This window comes from Cinclus cinclus, chromosome 7 (assembly GCF_963662255.1).
Source record: "Cinclus cinclus chromosome 7, bCinCin1.1, whole genome shotgun sequence".
Lineage (NCBI taxonomy): Eukaryota > Metazoa > Chordata > Aves > Passeriformes > Cinclidae > Cinclus > Cinclus cinclus.
The window spans coordinates 11,709,216-11,734,954 of record NC_085052.1 but is presented as its reverse complement, the minus strand read 5'-3'; the positions used below and the strand labels follow the sequence as shown (position 1 = coordinate 11,734,954).

General features: G+C 37.6%; 1 protein-coding gene across 1 annotated transcript in view; it reads left to right on the top strand.

Moving 5' to 3' along the window:
• The window catches only part of SLK (STE20 like kinase), a 44,074-nt gene extending 18,637 nt beyond the window's left edge, over positions 1–25,437 (top strand). The window contains exons 2-19 of the mRNA XM_062496262.1: positions 1,605–1,769; positions 4,051–4,099; positions 4,818–4,967; positions 7,481–7,553; positions 7,763–7,957; positions 8,626–8,707; positions 9,674–9,802; positions 11,582–12,949; positions 14,234–14,364; positions 14,634–14,757; positions 15,029–15,208; positions 17,192–17,284; positions 20,132–20,261; positions 20,489–20,613; positions 21,557–21,745; positions 22,894–23,019; positions 24,536–24,649; positions 25,126–25,437. Coding sequence (XP_062352246.1) covers positions 1,605–1,769; positions 4,051–4,099; positions 4,818–4,967; positions 7,481–7,553; positions 7,763–7,957; positions 8,626–8,707; positions 9,674–9,802; positions 11,582–12,949; positions 14,234–14,364; positions 14,634–14,757; positions 15,029–15,208; positions 17,192–17,284; positions 20,132–20,261; positions 20,489–20,613; positions 21,557–21,745; positions 22,894–23,019; positions 24,536–24,649; positions 25,126–25,272 — 3,570 coding nt within the window. The 3' untranslated portion in view covers positions 25,273–25,437. The remainder of the gene's footprint in view (positions 1–1,604; positions 1,770–4,050; positions 4,100–4,817; positions 4,968–7,480; positions 7,554–7,762; positions 7,958–8,625; positions 8,708–9,673; positions 9,803–11,581; positions 12,950–14,233; positions 14,365–14,633; positions 14,758–15,028; positions 15,209–17,191; positions 17,285–20,131; positions 20,262–20,488; positions 20,614–21,556; positions 21,746–22,893; positions 23,020–24,535; positions 24,650–25,125) is intronic.
• Positions 25,438–25,739: the final 302 nt, after the last annotated feature.

Below are 25,739 nucleotides of genomic sequence, written 5' to 3'. Positions count from 1 at the left end.
TATTAGAATGTGTGTTGGAAAACTTGTCAGTAGTTGGTTTTCAAATGATGTTATACAGATTCCTTATCTGTTTTCTTAAACGTGGGAGTGCAAATATTGAGGTTGGGAAGATTTGGTTGTTTTTTGTTTTGGAAAGAATATTGAGATAAAAAGAAGTGTAATGGAAAACCTTTACCCTCAACATGAGATGAATCAGCTGTGACTATGCTTTATAAGTGTGTTTTGCTGTTACTGCTGTTTTACTGAATGTTAATATAAATGTTTATCTCTAAATATTTCATTATCTTTTGCCACATTGAGAGAATTATTTATCGTTGTGCAAGTAATAATATTTAGTCCTTCAAAATTATTCTTAAGAATTCTTATTTGCTCTCTGATATCGGCTTTTGTCTGATATTGATATAAAGTCATTAGGTGACTAAGCTCAGGTTTTAGGGTTTTTCCTGTGTTCTGTGCTGGGATCAGCCCAAATCAGTTTGGGGCCATGTACAATCCACACCAGCAGAGACAGGATGAACCACCTAGTGATGCTTCACATCCCAAGCTGGAATTCCCCTTCTAGGTCCTTGTCTGTTGCTGCTTTGGAGAGAGCCTGTGTCCCTCCTTTCCATTTAATTTAATCTGAATGTCAAAAACTCAGTGGAGTAAATGTAGGACTTTGCTCCATGGTCTTCACATACAAAGGGTGAAGCAGACTTTGGTCCTGCACTTCCTTTATTCAGAAATAACTATTGGAAATGTCACTACTTGACAAAATAGTGTTTTTATGATGGCTTGAGAAAAATACACTTGTTTATTTAAAGCTTGGAAGTGAGCATTCTTTCAAGCGTAAGTTAACAAGAGAATATTAGAGAGTGTATATATTATTTTGTGATTAGGTTTCAGCAGTGTTCTGTTAATGAATAGTATTTCCTGGTTTCTGCTCTGTAGTTGCCTATCACTGCAGCAGCCCCAGGTCCCTGCTGTGCAGGTGAGAAGGATTGAACTGGGGGCTGGTGGCATTTGCAGTGTCCCACCTTCCATGAGCCCCATCTGTGCGAGTCCTCCCGGGCTGCTGAAGCAAAGGAGCAAAATGCCCAGACAAACTAATGATGGCTCGGCAGCTCTTGAAGCCGGGAGCTTGGATACAGCCCCTGGCTGAAGAGGAGCAACCTGCAGGTTCCTGGGGAAGGAGCTGGTCTCTGGGAACAGCGGTGCTGCCACAACGTGGGGAGAGTCAGAAGGGCAGAGACAGAGGGCAGAGGCTCCTTCCTGCTCCTTGCCGCGTGTTAATAGATGGTGTTTGAGGAGCAGCACAAAACTCCTTAGTAAGGCAGCAGTTATCATGAGCTATTGATGACGGCTTAAATAATTAAGCATTTTTCCATTTTGTCTACTTACATTTTTGTTTTTTGTCGTTTCTTGGCCTTCAGAAAAGTCATTAAACTTTTTCTACTAGATTTTATCTCCTCTTTAATATGCAGATCTTCTCCTTTTTAGAGGAGGAAACTAGAGGCACAGAGTTGTACAGCGGTATCAAGAGAGAGTTGCTTTATTTGTGGGTTTTTTTTGCTGGTGCCAGTTTTCTGGTGAAATTCATGTACATGTATGCTGTGCCTTTACAGGCTCAGAACAAAGAGACAAAAGTTCTGGCTGCTGCAAAGGTGATTGATACTAAATCAGAAGAAGAACTTGAAGATTACATGGTGGAGATTGATATTTTAGCATCCTGTGATCATCCTAATATTGTCAAGCTCCTAGATGCTTTCTACTATGAAAACAATCTGTGGGTAGGTATTTTTCAATTTTTAGATGTTTGTTCTTATTTCAAAAGGTTGTTGAAATGACACTTTTTTCTTTATCAAAATAATATTAGTCAGATTTCATCTGGGTTGTCACTGTTGGGATAACTACTCAGTTTCAAAACTAATTTGTAAATTGTGAGTATGACTTAGGAAAGTGTCACTATAAAATTGTGCTACCCTGAGTCATTTGGTCAGGGGTTTGAATCTAAAATGTGCAAATTAGCAGTTTATTTTGTGTATTGAGAGAGTTCTCAGCTAGTGCTTACTTCTAACAGCACGACTCAAATTTCAATTACATTAGCGTGATTTAAAGTGAGATTCAGAAACCACACCTGAAAAATAAATAATGTGCTGAAAAGGTCAGCCTATGAAATACATACTTGAGATGCCAGTGAGCACTCTCAGGAAGGACAGTTTACCAGGACTTGACCCATCATTAATTTACTTAAACCCTGGGTATTTGTACCTTGATGTGCAGTGAGTGTGTGCACGTCCCTGCTGTGCCACATCCTGGGTGTGTGCTTGGATAGCTTTAGCTGTGAGAAAATAGTTTGTACTTTTAGGTAATCCAGTGCAATATTTATGGGTGCTTTTGGAATGGTAAAAAGAATACATGGGTTGGGGCTTTTTTTAAGAGTTTTTACTTCAAAAAGATACTTAAAACGAGTAAAAGAAGATTTCCTGTGAGACTTACAGATAAGCTTTATCCTTTGAGCAAATGGTGGAAATGTAATACCATGTTTACTGATGCACATTTGTTTTGCTAAGCTCAAAATTTGATGATCTCAGTGCAGAGTAACATATTATATAAAACAGTGGCATAGTGAAAAAATGTCTATGCATAAAGATCAGCATGAAAGCAAGCAGGCATAGAGGCACAATATGAAACTGAGTGGGTAGACTTCACTGGCAGAATAAAGATAGAAGCAAACACTTGGAAAATAAAATTGGAGCTGCATAGTTACAGTGAAATGCAGGGGCTTGAAAACCACAAGGATAATGATATGGTAAATAAACAGAATTTAGTGGGGGCAAAAAAGAGAAGAATGATAGTTGGACATGAAATACACTTCTGCTGTCCAAGATAAGAAACATGATTTCTCTAGCAAAGAGACGTTTGTCAGACCAAACTGACAAGTTTTAGAGAAATAAATTCATTATGTACAATTTCCCACACTTACCTACTTGGCACACAGAAACATGTAAATAGAATAATGTTTACAGGATTTATGAAGAATTGCATTATATAATACATTGTTGGTACCATTGTTGTGGGGATTAATTGCAATAGTTATTTGAAGTATATGTGATATAAGTGGTGTATATACAAGTGTTGTGGTACAAGGTATACTTTGAGGTTTCCTCTTTTATGGGCAATTATATGCAGATTTTAAAATCAGTCTACAGAAAAATAAATATACTATTTCCAAACATATTGATTGTTGAGATTCTGACAAGAAATACTTCTTAGCTCTTAGAAGATTATAATATCTAAAGTTCAAATTAAAGAAAAATAGAACATAAGGAAGAGTGGGGTATCAATCTTGGATGAGGTTGCCTCTTTAGTCTTCCCTCTTTCTCCTTTTTATGTATTCTTTCTGTCATTCATAGCAGCTTAGTTTGTGCTCAGAAATAACTGCACTATATTTTTGTTTCAAATGGAAGCTCAGAACTGGGGATGAATTTGTTCTGGTATTATTACATTCTGGGATAAAGGCCTTGAAGTATTGTAGGCACAAATGAAAACTAAGGAAAATTAATGTAAATATCTGAACTTAGTAATTTTCTGTAGCTTTTAAGAGTATTTTTCTGTATTTTCATCTCATCTGAAACAATACAGGAGATAGCATCAGCTACTGGAAAATCATTTAGGTCTTGGACTTTTCAGTCAGAGAGATTATAGTATAGAAGTAGAACTTAATAACCGAGAAATGAGTTTGCAGGGATTATGTAAATCACATTACAAGGAGTAGGTTTAAGATGACTGTGTCATTATGTTTTATAAGTTTTATTATGCTGTTTTATAGCTGGATTAAAACTTTTGTGTGAGGGTCTCAAGGCATTTTTCAAATAATTTGCTTCAGCAGCATAGCCCTACCTTTATCTGGGTAACAGTACCAGTGTTTTGCAGGTTAGTAAAATAATTTGTTGAGGCCATATAGTCTGAAACTCTGATCTTCCAATAATGCTCCCTTAATCAATGATTCAGTTTGGTGGAACTATTTAATTTCTAATTTCTGTATTTTTTTAATTTGTTTATATACAGATCCTGATTGAATTTTGTGCAGGAGGAGCAGTAGATGCAGTAATGTTGGGTAAATAAGTTGTTTTAACTAATAATCCTAATATCTTAAAATGATAATATATACTGTAAGACTTGTTTCATATGTGTATTGTTTTGATATGCAAATATTTATGTAGCTGGTGTGCTATATGTTTTGAATGTTGTGGTTTAAAAATTAGTATTTACACCTGTATCTTTCATTTTTAAAGTGTTTATTTACTTTTCTAGACACATTTTTGTCTCGATCCTTTAAGTGAAAGTGAAGTGTTGTTCTCTGCTTACGGAGCTCTCTGTTCTCATAACATAATCTGTATGAGCCCTTTTCAGGATCTCATTCTTCTCCTTCCAGTGCCACCTTCCAAACTACATTGTGATAATTCTTTATATTGCATCTACAAGTTAGGGGGTTTTCTGTGCTCATTCCTCAAATTAAGTGAATGCTAATACCAGTAAGTAAAAGATCTGGTCTTTAGCATCTTTCTGTACCACACAAAAGAACCAGTCTCTAAACTATGTTGTTTTTTCACAGTTCAGATAGGTAGGTATACATAATTCATAATGAGAAGGGGGTTGGGTTCAAAGAATAAAACCTTTCCTGGAAGGAGCAAATATTCTAAGATAGAATTTTTTTCTGACATGTGATGCTTAGAATCTGTCAAATTAGCTTTCCCCTATATTACTATAGTGTTTGCTATGAACGTGTAACATAAAATGCAAAAATGTCATGATTATTTCTGTCTCTCTTGTAGAGCTTGAAAGGCCATTAACAGAGCCACAGATCAAAGTGGTGTGCAGGCAGACACTGGAAGCACTGAACTACTTGCATGAGAATAAGATCATCCACAGAGATCTAAAAGCTGGCAATATTCTTTTCACATTAGATGGAGACATTAAACTGGGTAAGCATGTGCAAATAAAACTCTTCCCTGGAACTTTGCATGGTCTTTTAATTCTATTTTCCTTAAACTGTAGTTTGTTAGAGTTCAATATTAAATGCCAGTCTAACAATGAGAGGTTTTTCAGAAGCGAGTGCTTTGGTGCTGTCAAGGGAAAAAAAAAACAAAAAGGCCTTGAGCAAATATTGTGACTGTGCTTGTCACATCTTTCATACTTCAAATTCAGCACAAGAAGTCATCACAGGTCGCACTGTTTCTTAGTATAAAGTTTCTGATCATACTTAGCTTTACTGTGATAACATCAGAACTTCAAAATGAAGTTGTTAGTTTGGAAAGGGAACGTTCTTCACAACCACCAAAAAGCAGTACCCTGTACTGTTGTCTCTTCCTTTGAGAGAGACATAATAATCTTAATTACCCAGCTTAGTTTTTCCATGCTTTTTTCAATCGTTTGTTGCACTGAAATTAAGACAGAACAGTATGGAACAAAATTAATGCATCTTACTATTGTTGATTTCTGGGGTTTTTTTAATCTCACTTTAAGCAGTCATCTATGTTTTCAGTGGATGAGGATTCCTCCATGCAGAACTGACAAAGGGCTGCTGCTGGTGAATAGCATCCCTTCATTCAGCCAGGAAAGGGCAGGAATTATCTAGATACACTTTGTTTCGGGGGAAAATATATCTAAGCTGTCAGCCTTTACAGTGGCTCTACCCATGGCATAGTTCCATGACATCCCTGCCCACGCTAAGGTTTCAAAGCCTTCCCTCTGCATGGTGTGTTATCAGTCGTATTTCTTTGGATGCACAGAGGGCAAAGTTAAGGAGAATCAGAATATTGCCACAGGCAAATGGGGTTCTAAATTCACAGGCTTGATACTTTACTGTTAAATGTAAGCAACATATATCCAAATTCAGAAATACATCTCGTCCCTAACTTGTACTGGTCATAGTCTCATCAAGGTACTGTGCACCTTCTCTGTTAGGAAACTGAGAATATTTAAGAACCTGCTTTGTTGAATTGAGCAGTTCAGTGTGATTGTGCTTTTCCATGGATTCCTTCTGTACAAGATTATTGCTTGTACACACAGTCCTGGCATCTGGCTTTCTTTTAGTCTGCAAAGTATGTAACTTTACTACTGTAGCTTTTTTTCTGAAGCCTGAACATTTAGTGATGCACTTGGGGTCATAGGCCTGATGTTTAAATGTAATAGAACCACTGTCTTAGTTTCTTGGCACTGCTGTAAAAGAAACCACAGATCATAGCAGGAGTCTCATGGTCAAAGAGAATCATTTGTTTCAGTTCATTTCCTCACATGACCTGGCTTCTCCTCATACAGACTTGGAACTATTTTAAGATTTTGTCAAGCTTAGCTGGTACACAGCACCTTGCAGGCTGTTAAGATACTACTTAACAGTTCAGGCCACAGGGAGATTTCTTCCACACGTGCATTTGGTGATGCATTCAGGATTTCTAATTAAGATTTCTAAAAAAAGGCTGGATTTAGTTAAGAAAAATGTACAGCGTCCTTTGGAGGAGCATTTTGCTCCTTATAAACTACTTGCATTTGGATTCTGTTCTATAAAGAAATGGGCAATTCCTTATTTTACAGATGTGTGAGTGGCAAGTAAATTTCTTTTATTGTATTTTATATGGATATGAGTTTTATTATTTCAATACCTGTAGTCCCTCAAAATTTCAGTTTTTTGCCTTTGAACCAACAGATTTTAGTCCTGATTTTTTTTTCCAAAGAGCAGAAATAGACTTCTCAAGTATTAAGCCCATCAAGTAATTTTGTACAGATTAAAGATGGCAACATATGGCTCTTTGTCCCTTTGCTGTAATCTCTAGATCTTCATTAACAAAATTACATCTATTATAAGGATATACCACTTATTTAAATGTCTTCTTTTTTTTTAAGTGAGAGATGTAGTGCTTTATAGACAGCTTATTGCAAAGAGGTAAAGTTGTTTTTTTGGCTAGGTATTACATGAAAAGTACATATACAAGCTATTAGATATTTATTATAAAGTGAAAAATTGTGTGGAAAGAAACCTGTAAGATGAAGGGGAAATGTAATGATGAAAATTTGACTCTTGAAATTAAAAATTTAATTAATTGTTGAATTAATGACATAGTCAATGCCATGTTTGATGAATAGAGACTTCTTAGGCTAAATAAATTAATTTCTAATTAAATTAATTTAAAATGCACTTTTTTTCCTGCAGTAAATACATATTTTGCTTTTGTCCCATACAGCCCAACAGTAGCATTATGGTTTGGGTTTTATTTTTTAGAAACGCAGAATAAGTTTTATTCAAGATATTTTATTATAAAAGTTATAAAACCTTGGCACTCGGCTATCAGAACACAAATATTTTTATCTCACTTTGAAGTTTTAATACTGAAGAATGTTTGCTCTGGAACACAGACCATTTTAAAAGACAATTGTTAAGTTAAAAAAGATAGTATGTTTTCCACCACCCTGCTAATAGTATTTGACTGTTTGCTTTAAGCGGATTTTGGAGTATCAGCTAAAAACACCAGAACAATACAAAGAAGAGACTCCTTTATTGGTACACCATATTGGTAAGTGCACTCTTTTGCTGACTTTTTAGTATAAACTAGTATCTTAATGTTACTTTTAAATTGATATTGCAAGCTTCATAACTACTGTGTAAACATATTGATGGCAGCACGTGCTTCTAACAATGCTTCAGTGAATGTCTATGTTTAGAACTGTTCTCAGAACAGATTAAAAAACATGTTTTCATTGAACTTGGTTGCTCTCTTTGCAGGATGGCTCCAGAAGTAGTAATGTGTGAGACCTCTAAAGACAGACCATATGATTACAAGGCTGATATCTGGTCTCTTGGCATTACTTTAATAGAAATGGCTCAAATAGAGCCACCACATCATGAGCTAAATCCCATGCGAGTGCTGCTCAAAATTGCAAAATCTGATCCGCCAACATTGGCACAGCCTTCAAAATGGTTTGTATTTTATTGACAGCTTTCCCACCCCAACATAAGCCATTCCAAGTAATTTGTTTGCTAAATTTGGTGAGCACAGCTCTATTGAATTCTGTGGTGTAGCTTTATGCATTAAGGCAGGTCCATACAATCCCAATATGTGTTCGTACAAGTGTGTATACATGTATATGTCTTCTCACACAATTTTAACTTTTTTTGGCCATAGTTCTGTATAGAAGCTTCTATACAGATGTATTTTACAGGTTTTGCCTTAAAATGTATGTGAAATAGCTTTTTTACAAATGTAGTAACGGATCTGAAGACCATCTAAGAAAGATTGGGTCAAAGGAAACTAAAGCATTTTTATACTAAGAAAATACTTTTAAAAGCCACCATCTATTTGGTTGATTTAATATCTTCACATGATTAAATTAGTGATACAGCAGATGAGGTATGTTAGTAGTCCAGAGCAAAAAGTAAATTCTTCTGATAATGGACAAACCTTTTAAATATTATATTTGTGCTGTTTTGGTCTTGGCATTTCTGTATTCCCTTTGTGTTTTCCTGAATCAATAGCAGGACTTGAAGTTGCAGTGTAGATTCATGTGAACTTAAAGAATATTTCAGTTTGTATGCTAGCCTGATGTTAAGACAGAAGAACAACCACTGCCTGTTTACTTGTTGTGTAGGTCATCAGATTTTAAAGATTTTCTGAAGAAATGTTTGGAAAAGAATGTAGATGCAAGGTGGAGTGCAACTCAACTTCTACAGGTAGGAAGAGTTAATTGTTCAGAACTATTGTTTAAAGGCAGGCATATTTTGTATTTTTCTAAAAGCAGAGTGGTATTATAGTAGCTACTTAAGTATTTTCAAATTAGGTGTTTGCCCACAATCTGTTTCTAAAATTGATTCTTATTTGGTAAAATTTGATTAAATGATAGCAAGCACAGATCGGGTTACTAGTTTAACATATTTTGCTGTAATATAACTAATGACTTTGTGTAAGTAATTATACTTTGATGCTTACAATGGGTGAAGGAGTTGTTTAGGTCTGTGGCCAGTTGCTGACAGGTGTTTTAACAGCTTTAGTGCTCAGCCCTCCTCTGTAATGCTGTCACTGCAGAACAGCTGAACAGGAATAGATGTGACCAGGTACATTTGATTGTGTTTAACGTCAGCACCCATTTGCTTTATCCACAATCCATCTGGCATATGCTGAATAGATTTAAGTAGAAGGGCCAATCAGAGAAAGAAAATTCAGGCAGTAGGAGAGGAACAAGTACCTGCTTGCTCTTAAAGAAAAGGGTAGAATTCTAGTTCACATTAGGAAAAGTTGTTACAGAGGCAAAGCACATTTTTTTTCTAGGAAGCATATTTTCTAGATAAAACTTGTCAAGAAATAATTTAACTGTGGAACTGAAATGAAACATAATTCGAAGAAAAATAACCTGTTTAAAAATCTTTCTACTTCTATTCTTTGGATTGTGAAAAAGGTCAGTATATTGTATTTTTAGCTAGTTTGTTAGACTACTTATACGGTATATTTGAATACAAATGTTTTTATTTTAAGACTTCTGCAGAAAAAACACCTTGTAACAGTTATGTTAATTGTGAATCTTCAAATGTGAGGTAACCAAAGTAACACTTCTCTGAAGTTATATTTCTTTCAGATTATGATTTTCCCACTGTATACTATGAAGCCACCACTTAATATTGTGCTTATTTTTTTTTCACTAGCATCCGTTTGTTACTGTTACTTCAAATAAACCAATAAGAGAATTGATTGCAGAAGCTAAGGCTGAAGTTACAGAAGAGGTTGAAGATGGTAAAGATGAGGATGAGGAAGAAGAAACAGAAAATTCTCTGGTCCGTTTAAAATTTACTTTTTTTACTATCTCATTGCCAATTTCCCATGGAGAATTCAGTTTCAGTTGTATTAGCCCAACTTTGACTACAAATAAAACAAAATCTCTGGGAATAGCATCATAAACACATTCTAAACATATTACAAAATAGGTAGCCAGCAATTTCAAAATTAACATGTTTGAACTCCTTAAAAGCTACTTGTAAATAATATCTAATAAGGACTAATATCTTAAATTTTTTACATGTACTTGGGATATTTTTAAAATGAGATACTGATTTTTATGTAAATGGTTTTAAGTCATAATGACTGGGTGAATGAGGAGATCTGTGTTTAAGAAATGTATTTGACTGTTATGCTGTAAACTAAGTTTGCGATTTTAGAGTGTGGCTATCAAAGAGAAGGAAAAAACCCACATATTTTATAATGAATGTGGTTCTAAAGATGTTTTAAGAATCTGAGTGTGAGTGTGGTTGCTCAGAAGGAAAAGTGTGATGTCCAGGGATGGGGTGCAGGTTGGCCAGGCCGTGTGCTCCCTGTGCCTCCCAGAGCTGCTGTTCCTGCACTGCTGAGAAGCTGAGTGCTCCAGCAGGTGCCTCCATTCCCCCCTTGCCCATCAGCACGTTCCTCACATCCCTGGGCCTGCTTACCTCATTCCCAGCCCACCCCATGGGCTCCAAATGTGCATCCCCAGCAGCTCCCCTCCTGTGGATCATCCACTGCCTCCTTCCTTCCTTTGGTGAGGTACTAAACCATCTATCCAGGAGAGCTGGAGTGAGCCCACTCTGGGACTCAGTCAGGTATCTCACAAGCAGCATTGTAGGAAAGGGTGAGGTAGAGCCCTTCAGGTTATTTACTTGGAGTGGTTTTAAACACTCCTGGGTGATCAACACAAATCTGCTAGAACAATCACACAAAGAAATATTTAAAATAAAATTGTGACTTAAAAGGAATTGGTTTCTTTGTGCTTGGGAAATCCTTAATGTAGGAAATGCACAATCAAACCTGTGGTTGCTGCAACACCTAACCTAGGATGTTCCCTATGGCAAATCAGAAGCTTGATCTGCAAATTACAGGGTTGTAGCAGTAAATACAAACAGATATCACAATCACTTTGAAGAGTGAAAGAGCAATTGTGGTTAAAATGATGTTTTATTACAATATTCTTCTGGATGTCTCTGTGGAATCTGATAACATTTATTCGTATTCTGGCAGTGGCAGTTTCTACACTGAGGTAACTGTTTCTGGTATAGTTCTGTACTGCCACTTAATCAGATCTGCTGGAGGTTTTCACCATTTTAACGTGGTTTTAACATGATTACAATCAGATGAAAAGTTTTCAGGCATTTTTAGGAAAGAACACAAAGTGAAGCAGAAGGTCTTAATATTGCATTTTATCAGTGCTGCACTAACCACTAGCTACATTTTCTTCCTTGCCCAGCTTGCACAAAATTAAGCCTTTCAAATGCAACTGTAGCTGAGACTGTTGAGGAGCTGAACTGATTTTAAAAAAAAAAAAGAATGTGAAAAGAAAAAGACCTTCGAAGAGTAACTGATGACTATGATCCCTTTCCCTTGATCACAGCGAAACTTTCTGTTCAGAGCTTGTCTGCAGTTCGTGGTTGTTCTGTGATAGTCCAAGGGAAGGACTCTGAGGTTATCAAATTCATATAACTGCATGTGAATACAATACTGATCTCTGTTCACATATTCTTCCATAAAAGTGTGCTTTGATTAAGTTACAAAATGATGGAATGCTTTTCTTGCTTTAATTTTTTTAGCAGTTACCTGCAGAGAAACGTGCATCCTCTGACCTTAGTATTGCCAGCTCTGAAGAGGATAAGCTTTCACAGAATGCATCTGTCCTGGAATCTCTCTCTGAGAAAACAGAAAGTAATGCCATTGAGGACAAAACAACTGGAGACGAATCTGAGGACATCAAATTTAGGAAAACAGCTGATAACATACACGATACTGGCATTAGCGATGTTAAAGTGCAGAATGGTTCTTTGCCAACTGGTGAAGATGAACAAGGCAAAATGGTGCCTGCAGAAAAGAATACAGAAAACCTGGAAAAAATGCATGAGAATACAGAACCCCTGAAAGGAGGTAAAGAACTTGATGTGGAAATAAAGAATGAACCTAACTTAAGATTAGAGAAAGAAAATTCCATGGCAGATGAACAGATAGGCGATAACAAACTGAAAGTCGTACCTGTAACTGAAAATAGGGTAGAAAGTGAAGAAGGCATTTCTAAGGAAACTGGTGAAAAAGAAGAGGAGAAGAGAACGGATCTCTTGGATGGTGAGGAAGAAAAGGTCCCTGCAGAAAACAGAGATACAGAGCAAAAGGAAGACAAAGGTATAGTTCAGAAGGAAGCAGTAATAGATACCACTACAGAAACTCTGCCTAATGCTACAGTTGAAGTGTCCAATGAAGAAAAGGAAATAATAAAGCATGGAATTGACAATGTTAAGGAGATAGGTGCTGTTGCTGGAACACCCATCAGTGATGGGGATAAAATACCTGAGCTGGAGGATAAGCCAGTGGAAAGCCAGGCTAAGCAGGTCCATGAGATAATCAGCTCTGAAGAAACTCTATCAGAAAGCCAAGATAAAGTGATCGAAGTAGACAAGAAACTGGCAGAAAGTGAAAATGAGGGTATCAGTAGTATAAACAGCACAGAGGAAATAAAGGTCAAAGACACTGGAAAAGACATCATAGACCAGAAGGCATTACAGAACAAACCTGAGGATATTCCTGATAAACTGGTGGATAAACTGACTGGTATGGACCAAAATACAGGAGAACGTGGACTTGAGAATATCCAGGAAAACAACATCCAGGTGGACAAAGAACATCCAGCAGTTACCTCTGATAATCTTCAATATGCTGTCAGTGAACAAGTTGATGACTCTGAAGTCACTCCAGTCCCCAGTATCAGTGTTAGCACTGAAGAAAATGAGAAGGTGAAAACAGATAATCAAGGCAATACTGAGACACTACAGCAACTGGAATCAGAGAATTTGAAGGAAAATGATGCAGATTCAGGCACTGGTTCTACAGCTGATAATAGCAGCATTGATTTGAACTTGTCCATTTCTAGTTTCCTTAGTAAAAACAAAGAGACAGGATCAATATCTTTACAGGTAAGTGTAAACATATATTTTTTAATGTAAAATCTCATGTGAGTGTAACCCTGAAATTATCTCCAAGTGTACCTTCACTATGAAGAAAAGTATTGAGGGAGAAACCAGTATGGCATATGTATATATATGTGTGCATATATATACCTACACACACACAGCTTTGTAGAAACCAGAGTATTCTAAATTGCACAGTGCAACAATGTCTGGATTTTGTGCAGTTATGCTAATCAGTTTCTTACTGTATTGCATAATAGCATAACACATAAAAGGAAGTGTAATAATATTAAACATGAAGATTTGTGGACAGTTGTAGGTCAGAGCTGATACTCAGAAGACAAGCTAAATACACAGAATTCCTGTTTAATGGGAAAAATCTTCTGGAATATCTCATACTGAATTCCTGTCGCTTCCATCTTCTGTCTGTTTGGATTTGGGAGACCCAAGGCAGACATTCTGCTGGATTTGTTTATTCCAGTCAATGTTCTCCTGTGGTTGTACTGTGTCCGTGCAGTTAAGTCTCCGTGAATGAGCTAACTCAGAGGAAGCAAATTTCAGTCTGTGAACTTTATTTGTAATCTTTGTATTAATATGAACATAGCCATATTAGGGTAGTAACTGTGTAATGTGGGCTTGAAAGGAGCAAAAACAAAACTAGAAAGATAACCAAACAAGAACATCATAGATTTGCATAGCTGTGCTGAACACGAGGGTGTTTGCAGTTGCCCTGACACAATGGAGATGGTACAGTTTCAGCTGGGGTCCCTCTCTTCTTGCAATGAAACAACAGCAGCTCTGATAACTCTCCAGCTGTCAGCAAGATCATTATATGATTTTTGGCTAATACATATCAATAAAATTAAACTCACTCTATGTCCAAAGCAAGAAGGAAGCAGGTGAGTAAATTGACCTGGTTTTTAGAATTAAATACCTGTTAGTGACTGAGGAAATCATGGTCAAAAGCAAACAGTAAATGCAGCTGTCTTCAGCTCTTGAAAATGAAACTGCATCAGTTCTCTTCAGAGTTTATCTAGCTTAATTATTTTTTTCTTCTGGTACTTTGCATATAAATAATTGCAGTTTGCCTTTCCTTATGAGAAAGTTCCAGTTTATTGGAATTTTTCAAATTCTTACTTGATTAGTGAGGCACCTGGTAAGTGACAAGGACTCTTGATTACTTTATAGAACACATTCCCAGAAATATTTGATATAATTCAATATTAAGAAAAAGGGGGGAAAGAATATAACTTTAATAAATACATAACAAGTTACTAATGCTTAATTTAGGAAACTAGAAGGCAGAAGAAAACATTAAAGAAAACTCGGAAGTTTGTCGTTGATGGAGTAGAAGTGAGTGTAACCACATCAAAAATAGTTACTGAAAATGATTCAAAAAGTGAAGAAATGCGATTTCTACGGTAAGTGTTTCTAAAACTAAAGTTTTCAAGAGGTTAGCAGCTGATACTTTTTTTCTTTGAATAAAAAAGGGGGCTAATGACCTTACTTCAGTTATATTTCAGGATTAATTTACCTGTTTTCAGTAGAAATTAATGTAAAGTGTTTCTTACGACAATCAGTTCAAAATTAGTTTAACTGGTCCCAAGTTGTCAATGGCCCTTTTTGTCTTTTGCCATTTTCCACTTCTTTTGTTTTTCCATCAGTATTATGTGTTCTTTGTCCTTATTAGACGTCAAGAGCTCAGAGAGCTGAGACTTCTTCAGAAAGAGGAGCAGAGAGCCCAACAGCAGCTCAGCAATAAGCTTTTGCAGCAGCGAGAGCAGATGTACAGACGTTTTGAACAGGAAATGACAGTGAGTTCCTGCATTTTGGTGCTCTTAAAATACGACATTTTGATGGAGTAGGAAGAGTAGTGCTAGCAGCAATCAGGTGTTTCCTGCCATGATGGCTGTAGTTTAAGCCTTCGTTCTTAAATAAAAGGCAATATTTTCCATTGCGGGGTGCCCAGCTTGTGCTGGTGCTTGCCTGCCATAACAGTCCATTACTACCATTCCCTGCTGTGCTACAGCACTTCACTTAACACGACTTAGCTTTCTAAAGAAAGGTGCCAAATTATTTTTACAGAGTAAAAAGCGACAGTATGATCAAGAGATAGAGAACCTGGAGAAGCAGCAGAAGCAGACAATCGAGCGCCTGGAGCAGGAGCACACAAATCGCTTACGGGACGAGGCAAAGCGCATCAAGGCTGAGCAGGAAAAGGAGTTGTCCAAATTCCAGAATGTGCTGAAAAACAAAAAAAAAGAGGTAAGAGATGATGATAATATGGAAAATAAGGAGTATGGGCATAGCAAACAGCTGAGGTTAGGGCTCCAGAAGCCTTGTCAAGCCCATGCTGTAGTGAGGTTTGGAAGTGTCACTATCAGTCAGAATTCTTTATTTTGTTTAACTGCCTAAAGTGAAATACAAACAGCTGGCAGGAAGCTTGAGGTATTGACTTAATCTAGAAAACATCATCAACTTAGATAATTTTATTTTTCACAGAATATTTAATGATATATTTTCTCTGAAATACTAAATAAATGTATTTTCATAAAGATTATGAAAAATATTTGAGATTTCTACTTTAAAAAACCCACCTATAGTTACTTAGTAAATACCTGACAAAATAGAATTTCAAAGACAATAATTTCAGATATATTTCATTTTTGCTAATTTGTTTGATTTTCTTACTGAACATGTGCTGTTATTGTTAAGAATTTCTTTATGTGAAGTGACAGCAGTAAAATGGATTTGGTTTGTTAGCTCAGAAGGGAAAGCAGGAGAGAGAAGTCTGGATAACCTAAAATATTTTACAGTTAATTTCATAAATGTCATACAGTTAAGGCAAAATGACTGGCAACTTGTGCAATTACTTTACTTGCACTGGATTAAGAAAAGGTGATATGTTTCCATATGGATTTTGCATCTTAAAAGCTGTTTTGTTTCATTTTTTGTTCAATTGTGTAGTGCCCATTTGTATATAAATGGCTCTAGCGTTTGCTCTAATAGTTACTAGACTCAGAGATTTCTTTAGAAAGCTGAACTGTCAATGTTTTTGCATAGAATGATCCTGTAGCACAAAAGTGCATTGAAAAATAAGTTGTATTCAGTTTGAACTGTATGCTCATATGTAAATAACAATTTTTCTTCTTTTGCGGTACCTCTTGCATTTTGAGTCTCTCTTTGTTCACTGGTGATTGGGTCCTACGTGGGAAATGGGGAGAATTTTGCATATTGCTCTTTGCTAAAAGCAGTTCTTTCATGGACATAGGAATAGCATGTGGTGGTTTGGACTCTGTTTTCTGATGATGCTTCTACTATTAAACAAACAGGCATTTGTCTCTGGGTGCATAGTTTTGTGTTTAAAGCTCAAAATGGTGATGTACAGTTTGAAGGAAAATGCAGCTGCTGCTCTAAAACTATCCATGTTATATTGGAGTGTACAATGCTACATTTTTGTAATTCTGAAAAAGAAAACTCATCAGCAAATTAACAGATTAATAGTCAGTCGATTTAGCCAGGTTATATTTAGTATCTTTCTGCTAATCTTGTCTAATTCACCGTGTACTGAAACACGTTCCATCCCAGCATACGTGTCCTGACAAGTTTCTTGAAAACACTCTTATTTGTTGGTGGGTTTTGCTTTAAATTCTTCAGAACCAAACACTTGCAGCCAAATAATGTTTTGTTTGCTTGTCTGATTACTTTGAAGACACAGACTGTGTAGATGTCATTTATGGTCAGAGACACTAATAATGGCATCTTGTAAATTCAGGTTAGATACAGCGTCAGAAATAGCTGGTTTTCAATGGAAGTTGTTTTAAGCTTCCAAATATTTTTCACAGCTTTATTTGAGGTAACATCCTCTGTTACTCTCTAGTCCTTTTGCCATAGTGATTCAAGAAAATACCACTTTGCAGGTGGTGGTTTTCTTAACTATTGACTCTCCTGGAAGCTGCATGGAAGCACAAGAGAGGCACTGCCATTTCTGAGGGCACTGGGCAGCATTTGCATGCAAAAAGCACTGGCACATCCCTCCTCTCTGCGCTCTTGGCATGCATAAAGCACCTATTGTTCTTTCTCTTTTCATTAAGCTCTTTCAGTAAACTAACATCCCTGCCACTGAAGTAATGCATGCTTCCCACTACCTCTAGTGCTTGCCCTGCATGTCTCTGTGTTCACAGTAGTGCTTGCTGTGGAGACAGAGTGTTCTTTTTGCCACCTTCTGCATGCTTATATACACTGTAGGTTTTATGTGAAGTGGAGAAAGCACCAAAAGAGCTGAGAAAAGAGCTCATGAAACGCAAGAAAGAGGAGCTTGCACAAAACCAGCATGCTCAGGTAACAATGGCAGCTTCAAGCTACTAAAATACAAAAGGCAGCAGTATTCACACAGCTTGATGATTTCACTTCTTGTTGAGTGTATATGGAACTTAACTCAGACTAACCCTACAAACTGCTCTCTTTCTTCAATACTCCCATGTCATATCTTAGACTTAACTGGGTAGAAATGTAGGAGCAGTGGTTGCCAGGTTTGTACTGTAAAGTGTAGGATTTTGTGTTCTCTACTGAAAAAGAATGGTATTTTTCTACAGGAGGTTTATTTACAGTGCTTTTACAAGTGGTAAGTACTCCATGGGTCCTTCAAATTTTAAAGGTTATAGTCAGGAGGAAGTTTTGAACTACACAAGTGCAGAGGAGGAAAATGTATCTAGTATGTAAGCACGAGACATTTTGTTTATAGGAGCAGAACAGATTAAGTAAAATGTTATTTAAATGTCAAAGTGTAGGTGTATGGAAACTTTACAAAACATCATCTGTGATTTCATGCCTTCAGACTTGCTGCTTTTCTGTGACCCAACTGAAAAGAGGGCTAGTGTTTTAGAAAAATATTGACATTGTGGTGGCCACAGCTTGTACAGAGTGAGTTTGAACCACAGCAAGAGCAGGTTTGGATCGAGTAACTTAACGATTAAATGTTTATGTGAGTGGCCTAGTAGAAAATAATAGCAACTTTATTCGATTATGTGTTTAATTTAAGAGGGGATTTCCCAGGATAGAAGGTGATTGAGTTGCAGTACTTTCCCCATACCGAAGATACCTGTCTCTAAACTCTTTAAGGAAACAAAAATCTAACTTTTCATAGTGTTTGTAGTGACACGGTTAATTTCTGTTGCTCATTTCAATTTGTTGAAGAGAGGTGAAAGAAGATTTTAAGTGTAAAATATCCTTACTTGGAATGAAAAATACTAAGCAAGGTGCAGCTGTTTAGTTTTAGAATATCTAGAACTTTCATCAGCATCTACTTGTGTGATTAGCCTTGACATTTCAAATGTTTTTTACTAATGTACAGCAGATCTCATTTCTTCTTTTTTTAAGAATAGAAATACATTTCACTATATTATGACACAGAATTACATTGTGTCCCACAGGGTGTTGCTCAGGTTATGATTCAGTCTTTTCAGTTGTCTTCATGTACACTTTTCAACGCACAAATGCAGGATGTAAGTCTTAAAATGCAACACAGTGAAAGTTTATCTTCCTAATTTTCCAGATGTGTGCTTTCGTTTCTCCTTCTGCTCATATGTGCTGATCAATGTTACTGCTGTCTCCAGACTGGTTAGCACCAATTTAGGTAATTGGGCACTATCCATAGTCAAAAGTTCCAAAAGACAGTAGTTACTCAGTCTGAGCAAGACACTGAGGGTTCATATGTGCAAAATGATACTTGCTCAGCACATGTGAGGAACATTGTGTGACTTGTATGATATGTGTGCAGTGAAACCATGTATTTTAAAGATGTTTGAGTTTATTTTAAGATAGCAGGTATAAAACTTCATAAGAGTTATTCTGTCAAGAGAGCAGCGATGATATTTAAGTGATTAAATGTGTAAAGCTCAAGCATAATCACTTTTTGACCATGACTACACTAGAAGAGCTTTCCTCCACTCCCTCCAAATTAAAAATCTCCCTGCAAATTAAAGACTGAGTTAAGTATGTGTTTGTACCCTCAGAATATTAAACTTGTAGTAGTCTTTTTATCCTTTTCATGTATAAAGGGAAAAACCAGTATTTTTTGTCACTCCATAAATTCAGTTAGGTGTGTCTGACTTAATTTACGGACATCACCTTCCAGTTCTTTTTGTACCCTCAGGTCTGTTACTGTCAGCTTAATTCACTTCTGTTTTTGTGTTACCTGTCTCAGTATAACTCTGCTGTCCACCAAGATAACTTTCTGTGAAGATGAAAACCAGGATTCTTCTGGTCATAATAAAAAGTACTTTTAATGAACATTTAATTCCATTTGGTATGGACTTCAGCAACCCACCCTAGCTCTGACAAGACCCTGCCATTGTCCTTTCTTTTGACCTTGGTATCGTGCTAGAAGCGTCTGATTCGATTTCTTGTTCTTAAGGCAGGTGTGAGTGTATCTGTATGTGTGTGCATGCTTGCATGCTCATAGCTGTGGTTTTTAATAGTTGCAAAGAAGAAATGCAGCAGTAGGTCTTGGGACATGGGAGGGGGACTCAATGCTGCCTGCTTTTCATGAAGGGATGTAACAGTGATACACCTGGATAACAGGAAGATGCAGGTGATAAATCCCTTTGTGAGGAGCCAGCTCAGCTCGGGTGTGAGCAGGTTACGGCCGTGCAGAACCATGGGGTGTTTGCACAGTGGTCCTGCAGAACTCCCAGCCTCAACAGCCCTGCCCTAGGGACAAGATAAACCACACAGATCTGAAACCCAACTGTGTAAATAAACAGGTTTTAACTAATCACTCAAAGCAGAATAACCATACATACCTTCATTTTCTTACATACATGAATAATTAACCCTTTTTAGAATGAGATCAACTTTAGATTGAGTATTGTCTTTGTCTTTGCAAACTCTAAACCTGCAACTTGTTCTGAGGAGAGACAAGAGATGGAATGAGTTGCAGATGGCTGGCTAGATTGTTACCTTTGATCTTATTTCTGAAGGTATTATTTAAACATGAATATGCTCTTACCTACTTTGTACATAGAAAATACAAAGATGGACAATTTGATAGCCAAGGCACCCTAGCTCAAACTTCCACCGATGTATTTGTTTTCATATATAGCTAATGCTGAGAGAACTGGGAGTTTCACTGACATGTAATGTGGTTCGAAGGACCCAATTTAATTTACTTTTATTGGTTGTTACCAGGAGCAGGAGTTTGTGCAGAAACAACAACAAGAACTGGATGCATCTCTGAAGAAAATAATTCAGCAGCAGAAGACAGAACTGGCCACTATCGAACGAGATTGCCTCAACAACAAACAGCAGCTCATGAGAGGTATCCAACACCAGGCTTCTCTCTTCAGAACAGGCACTGGTGTTTTAGTAAAACAGTGGTCTTTCTTCACTCTATGAAGTCAAAAACCTTCATGACTAATCTAGAACTGTAATTAAAACATTGCTATGAAACAGCATTTTTTATAAAATGCACTTGTAGGTCACCAGAGGTTGGGGAGTATGGGATGGGGTTGCAATTCCTGAGCCAACCTTTCTCTTCTTTTCCAGCTCGTGAAGCTGCATTCTGGGAGCTGGAGGAGCGGCACCTACAGGAGAAGCACCAGCTCCTCAAGCAGCAGCTCAAGGATCAGTACTTCATGCAGAGGCACCAGCTGCTTAAGAGGCATGAAAAAGTTAGTGTTTACTTTGACACTTTCTTTTGTGTATTATAATATTCATTTTTTTTTATCAAGTCTTAGGATCTCTCCTGGTGCTGTTTGTTTGCACAGGCAGGACCCAGACAATTATCTTGAAGCTGTTAATGTGTTCTGTTGAAATTTTAAAAATCTTACTTGAATGCCTTAGTAGTATATAGAAGTATAAATAATGGTATTTTCCCTTTTGATTCTCTTTTTTAAAAAAAAAATCAACCAACCACAACATCAGTCTTTTACTATGAAAAAATACCAAATTCTGCTTATCCCCCAAAACCAGTTTTGATTTGTGTTTAAACAAATCTGTTCAGAAGTAACTAATCAAGGAATGAAATTAGCAGAATGAACTGGATTAGCTTCTGGGCAAGTAGTTGACAATTGTCTCTTTATAGCTGAATCCTTATTTTGCACAAGGTGTTTTGGTTTCTGTGAAATACGTGAAAGCAAATAGTTCAATTTCTGAAATGTAAACGAGTAGGAGGTGTTTGAGGGTCTCTTGATGATCAGAGCATGAGCAGCTTCCACTGAAGTCTTGTTCTGTCCACTCTGGTTTAATCCCATGTGGGCTATTGCTTTCCCCAACTTTTGCAGCAAATTGCCCCTCCCCACAGCTGTAGCCCAGAAGTTCTGTTACACAAAAAGTTTCTTTTGAATAACAGGCTTTGTAAAAGGCAGTGCAGGAGTTGAGTAAGTGCTGGTAAAATATGTGCGTATTTACATTTAGTAGAGAATTTTCTTTGGGTTGGGCAAGATCCAGAACTCTCTAGAAAAAGCCCCTCCTTCCCACTGTTACTACTGGGGTTGGGAATGGTTTCTGCTGAGAGGCAGTGACTGACACAGGGGACTTATTGATGAAAAGAGATATGCACGCTGTATAGCATCACAGTTACTGTGTAACATTTCCACGTGGTTAACATTTCAGGAAACAGAACAAATGCAGAGGTATAATCAACGCCTTATAGAGGAGTTAAAGAACAAGCAAACTCAGGAAAGAGCCAGACTGCCTAAAATCCAGCGAAGTGAAGCGAAGACTCGGATGGCCATGTTTAAGAAAAGTTTAAGAATCAATTCATTTGCCTCTCCAGACCAAGATCGTGAAAAAATTAAGCAGGTAATTAATAAAATAACATTTAATAGTTTTAAAAGTGTAAATGCTGAATGTGATGTAAATGTGGGGATGGAATAGAGGGCACTCTCACAGGTTCTCAGATGATACCAAACTGGGTTGATGCACTGGATGGGGTCAGAGGAAATCATCCTTCCCTGCTGCTCTGGTGAGAGTATTCTGAAGTGCTGGGTCCAGTCCTGCACTTCCCAGTACAAGACAGAGACAGATTTACTGGAGTGACTTGTGCAAAGGGCCTTGAAGATGGCTCACACTCAAGTGTCTTGTTACACAAGGAGCCACCTGGGGGTACCTGGGATGCTTCAGCCTGGAAGAGAATAGGCTCAGGAGGTCTTATCCATGTGTATTAGTACCCTACAGAAGGAGCAAAGAAGGTGGAGCCAGATTCTTCCCAGTGATGCCCAGTGATAGGGTGAGAGGCGGCAGCCATGGCTGAAATACAGAAAAATCCAACTTCAATGTGAGAAAACATTTTTTTTAGTGTGAAGATAGTTAAGCACTAGACCAGGTTGTCCAGAGAGCTTGTAGAGATGCTCAGAACCCAACAGGACACCTCCTCCTGGTTGACCCTGCTTTGAATAGGGAGGTTGATCTTTGCAGGTCCCTTCCAACCCCAACTGTTCTGTGATTCTGTGAAACATTTTAAAGGATGCTTGATTTTTGTGAGCTTTTGAACTGAAGCTGTAGGTCTTCACTCATTCTTGAAAAGGGAATGCTGTGCAGAGGTTGAGAGGTTTACTTTCTAATGATGTACCACAGCCATAAATCATGGTTTCATATGGTGAGCACTGGAAGGATGAAGAATGTGGAAAATATGGTCTCCTGTAGCTGTTTAACACCAGCCTTAACCAATGCTTGCAGCTGCACTCCTGTGTCACAGCTTCAGAGGGAGTCTGGAAGTGAAATGTGCTGTGTTTTAAGGAAAAATCAGAGTGCAGACAGAGAAACGGAATTAAAGTGTAGGGCATTTCCTTTGTCAGAATTAAAAAAGAAAAAACAGAGAAAATGATTGCTTAAATCTTCTAGAACTGTTCTTCTCAGTATGTGTTCATTCTATTAGATGCAATTCTTTGACTCATGCAAACTGTTCATTCAGAGGCACAATATAAATAATGCCTTATTTTTAATCTTAGTTTGCCGTTCAAGAAGAAAAGAGGCAGAAGAATGAGAGACTGGCACAGCATCAGAAACATGAAAACCAAATGCGGGACCTTCAGCTGCAGTGTGAAGCAAACATCAGGGAACTGCATCAGTTACAGGTTAAAAATAGATTATATTAAATGACCATTGAGTGAGAAGGCTTGGGTTAATACCAGGTGCAGGCAAGGCAGAAACACGTTTTCTTTAATTTTTACTGGATAGAGTTTCTTCAGCTTTGTTTTCAAAGGTCTGTAGTGCACTGCTTTGCCGGATTCATGTGTTCCCATCAATTAATGAGGAATAATTTTAAATGCAAGAAGAGCATGAACCAGAAGCACATGATCACTTCTGGAGAATCTGTCAAGTTCCCAGGGCTATTTTCTGTAGGCAGCATTTCCTTTTCACCTGATTTTGCTGGAATGTCATTAATCAGAACAGAGGTAGGCAGCACCAGGCATTACCCATGAGAAGATTGCAGCAATACAGGAATGAGGAGGTGTTTTTACCAAGTGCTGCCTCTTGCACATGAGCTTCTGGAAGGTACTTAGAAGGAATTGTCTCCTTGTGATAAGGAGCTCTGATTTGTCTCTTTTGGTATGCATTTTGTAAAAGTTTCTGCTGGATACCAGAGGCCAGATCTCCTTTTCTGTTAAATCAGCTTTTCCCAGTTTCAGGGACACAAGGCAGTTTTAAAGCATTAAATGATCACCTGCTGATAACCTTTGCTTAGAGAAATCGTGCAATGACCAATGAAGCTCATTCTACTCTATTCACCATCCTGCAAAAACAGACTGTGGCTGTGCCACTAATATGCCCCAGTAAATCCCCAAGTACTGTGGGAGCCTTGTGAGAGTTTCAGCTCCAGTAAAATTGAGCAGATTAGGGCTGCTCTGAGCTTCACAAGGAAAACTGGACCCTTGCTGCACTCAGGTCTAGCCAAGTTGTTTGTGTTGCTGTGTTTCTGTACTCTGCATCAGACCCATTCGGGATTGGAAACCTGGAAGCACCACCATTGCACTTTTTTAAGAGCAGTTGGCAGAGACTTGAAGCCAAATAATTGTTTTTCTTGTCATGCTTCTAAAGTTGTCTGAAAGTGAGGCAGATACCAGGTACCTTAGTGAGGGAAATGTGAAGCCGAGGGGTGGTTTGAGCCTTTTCATAGGGCAGTTCTGAGGCTGCTTCTGTAACCACTTTTGTTCTTCTCTAAGCTCCATTTGTTTTTCTCAGCTCTTGGCACCAAGAGTTGAAATATTTCCAAAAAACAGCTTCCTTTAATGTAATTGTTTTTAATAAATTATACAGACTGTCTTTAAAGAGCAAAGCAGAAATGCTGCATGACCTTGAAAAGCATCATTAGACAGTGAAACACAGTCTTGAGTAACACTCTCAGCAGCTGCCTTAATGATGCTCAGCAGTGTACTTGGATTTACGAGTATTTCTTATCTCAGTTGGCTCTGATGGAGAGATCAGCTTCTGAAAACGCAGCCTCGTAACATACTTTCATCTTGTAATTATTCACGTCACTATTTACATGGAATAAACTAATTAGAAAGAATTAGGACAACATATGTCACTGTACAAATGTTGAGTTGCCTAATCTGAATTAGTTTTACATAAGGATTATCTTGTTTTAAGAATGAAAAATGCCATCTACTGGTTGAGCATGAGACTCAGAAGCTAAAAGAGCTGGATGAAGAGCACAGCCAAGAATTGAAGGAATGGAGAGAGAAATTGAGACCGAGGAAAAAGGTAAATGGAAGCAGTTAATGAATCAGGAAATTATCAAGGGTTTGATCTAGAAAATACAGACAGTACAAAAGTATTGCAGAGGAGGAGAGTCAAGCTGCTGTACTTCACTGTATAATAAAAGATTTTAAAAATTGCATAAGCTGAGCAAAGGGCAGGTGCACCAAAACAGGCTGGGTGTTACCAGGCTCTTTGCAGGGCTCCCATCTGTGTACAGGTCTGAATGGGAAACTTATCTGGAGGTAAATCTGGGGTTAGGAATTTATTTCAGAGGCCAGTAGGTTTTACTACAAAAATTGAGTGACATATAGCAGACATAGCTGGTGGTGGAGGTTGGTCTTGGGGGATGATTTTATTTTAAAAGGAGCTATATAAGAGTTTCATGCAGTTCAGAGATAGATCAGACAAAATGTCTCTGCAATAATGGGTTTCTTGTACTTTGCCTTGTTAATCCTGTGACAATCTGATTTTGGTTTTAGATGCTGGAAGAAGAATTTGCCAGAAAACTGCAGGAGCAGGAAGTTTTCTTTAAAATGACTGGAGAATCCGAATGCCTTAATCCTTCAACACAAAGCCGGATTTCCAAATTCTACCCAATCCCCAGCCTTCACTCCACTGGGTCGTAGCTCTGGGAACTTCTGTAGGTTTTTTGTGTTTGCAATTCTCCCTCCTTACGGTCTAACCCGACTTACCTGCAGCGTATGAACATTGGAGACCTCGCGTGTCTCGTTTTCAGTGGAGACAATCAGTGTCAGGAGCTGTTTCTTCACTCCCCTGAACAGAAGAAAGAAACCAAGTGTTGGTGCACAATGGTATTGTTACATCCTACAGATGTTTCAAGACTAAGTGGGCTTTTTATCCCAGTCTCTAAAAGTACATTACCAACGGTTTTGACTTTAAGTCTGAAATATTAATTATGCTCTTTCTCATCACCAAAAAAAATGGTTTCTCATCTGAACATTTAAACGGTGTAATATTAGTTCTACTACTGTGTTTTTAAGCATCAGATTTCTCCATGAGAGAATTCCACAATTGAAAATGCCACGAGAGGTTTAAAATTTCATAATGTGAGCAGTATCTTCATGGCAAGGAC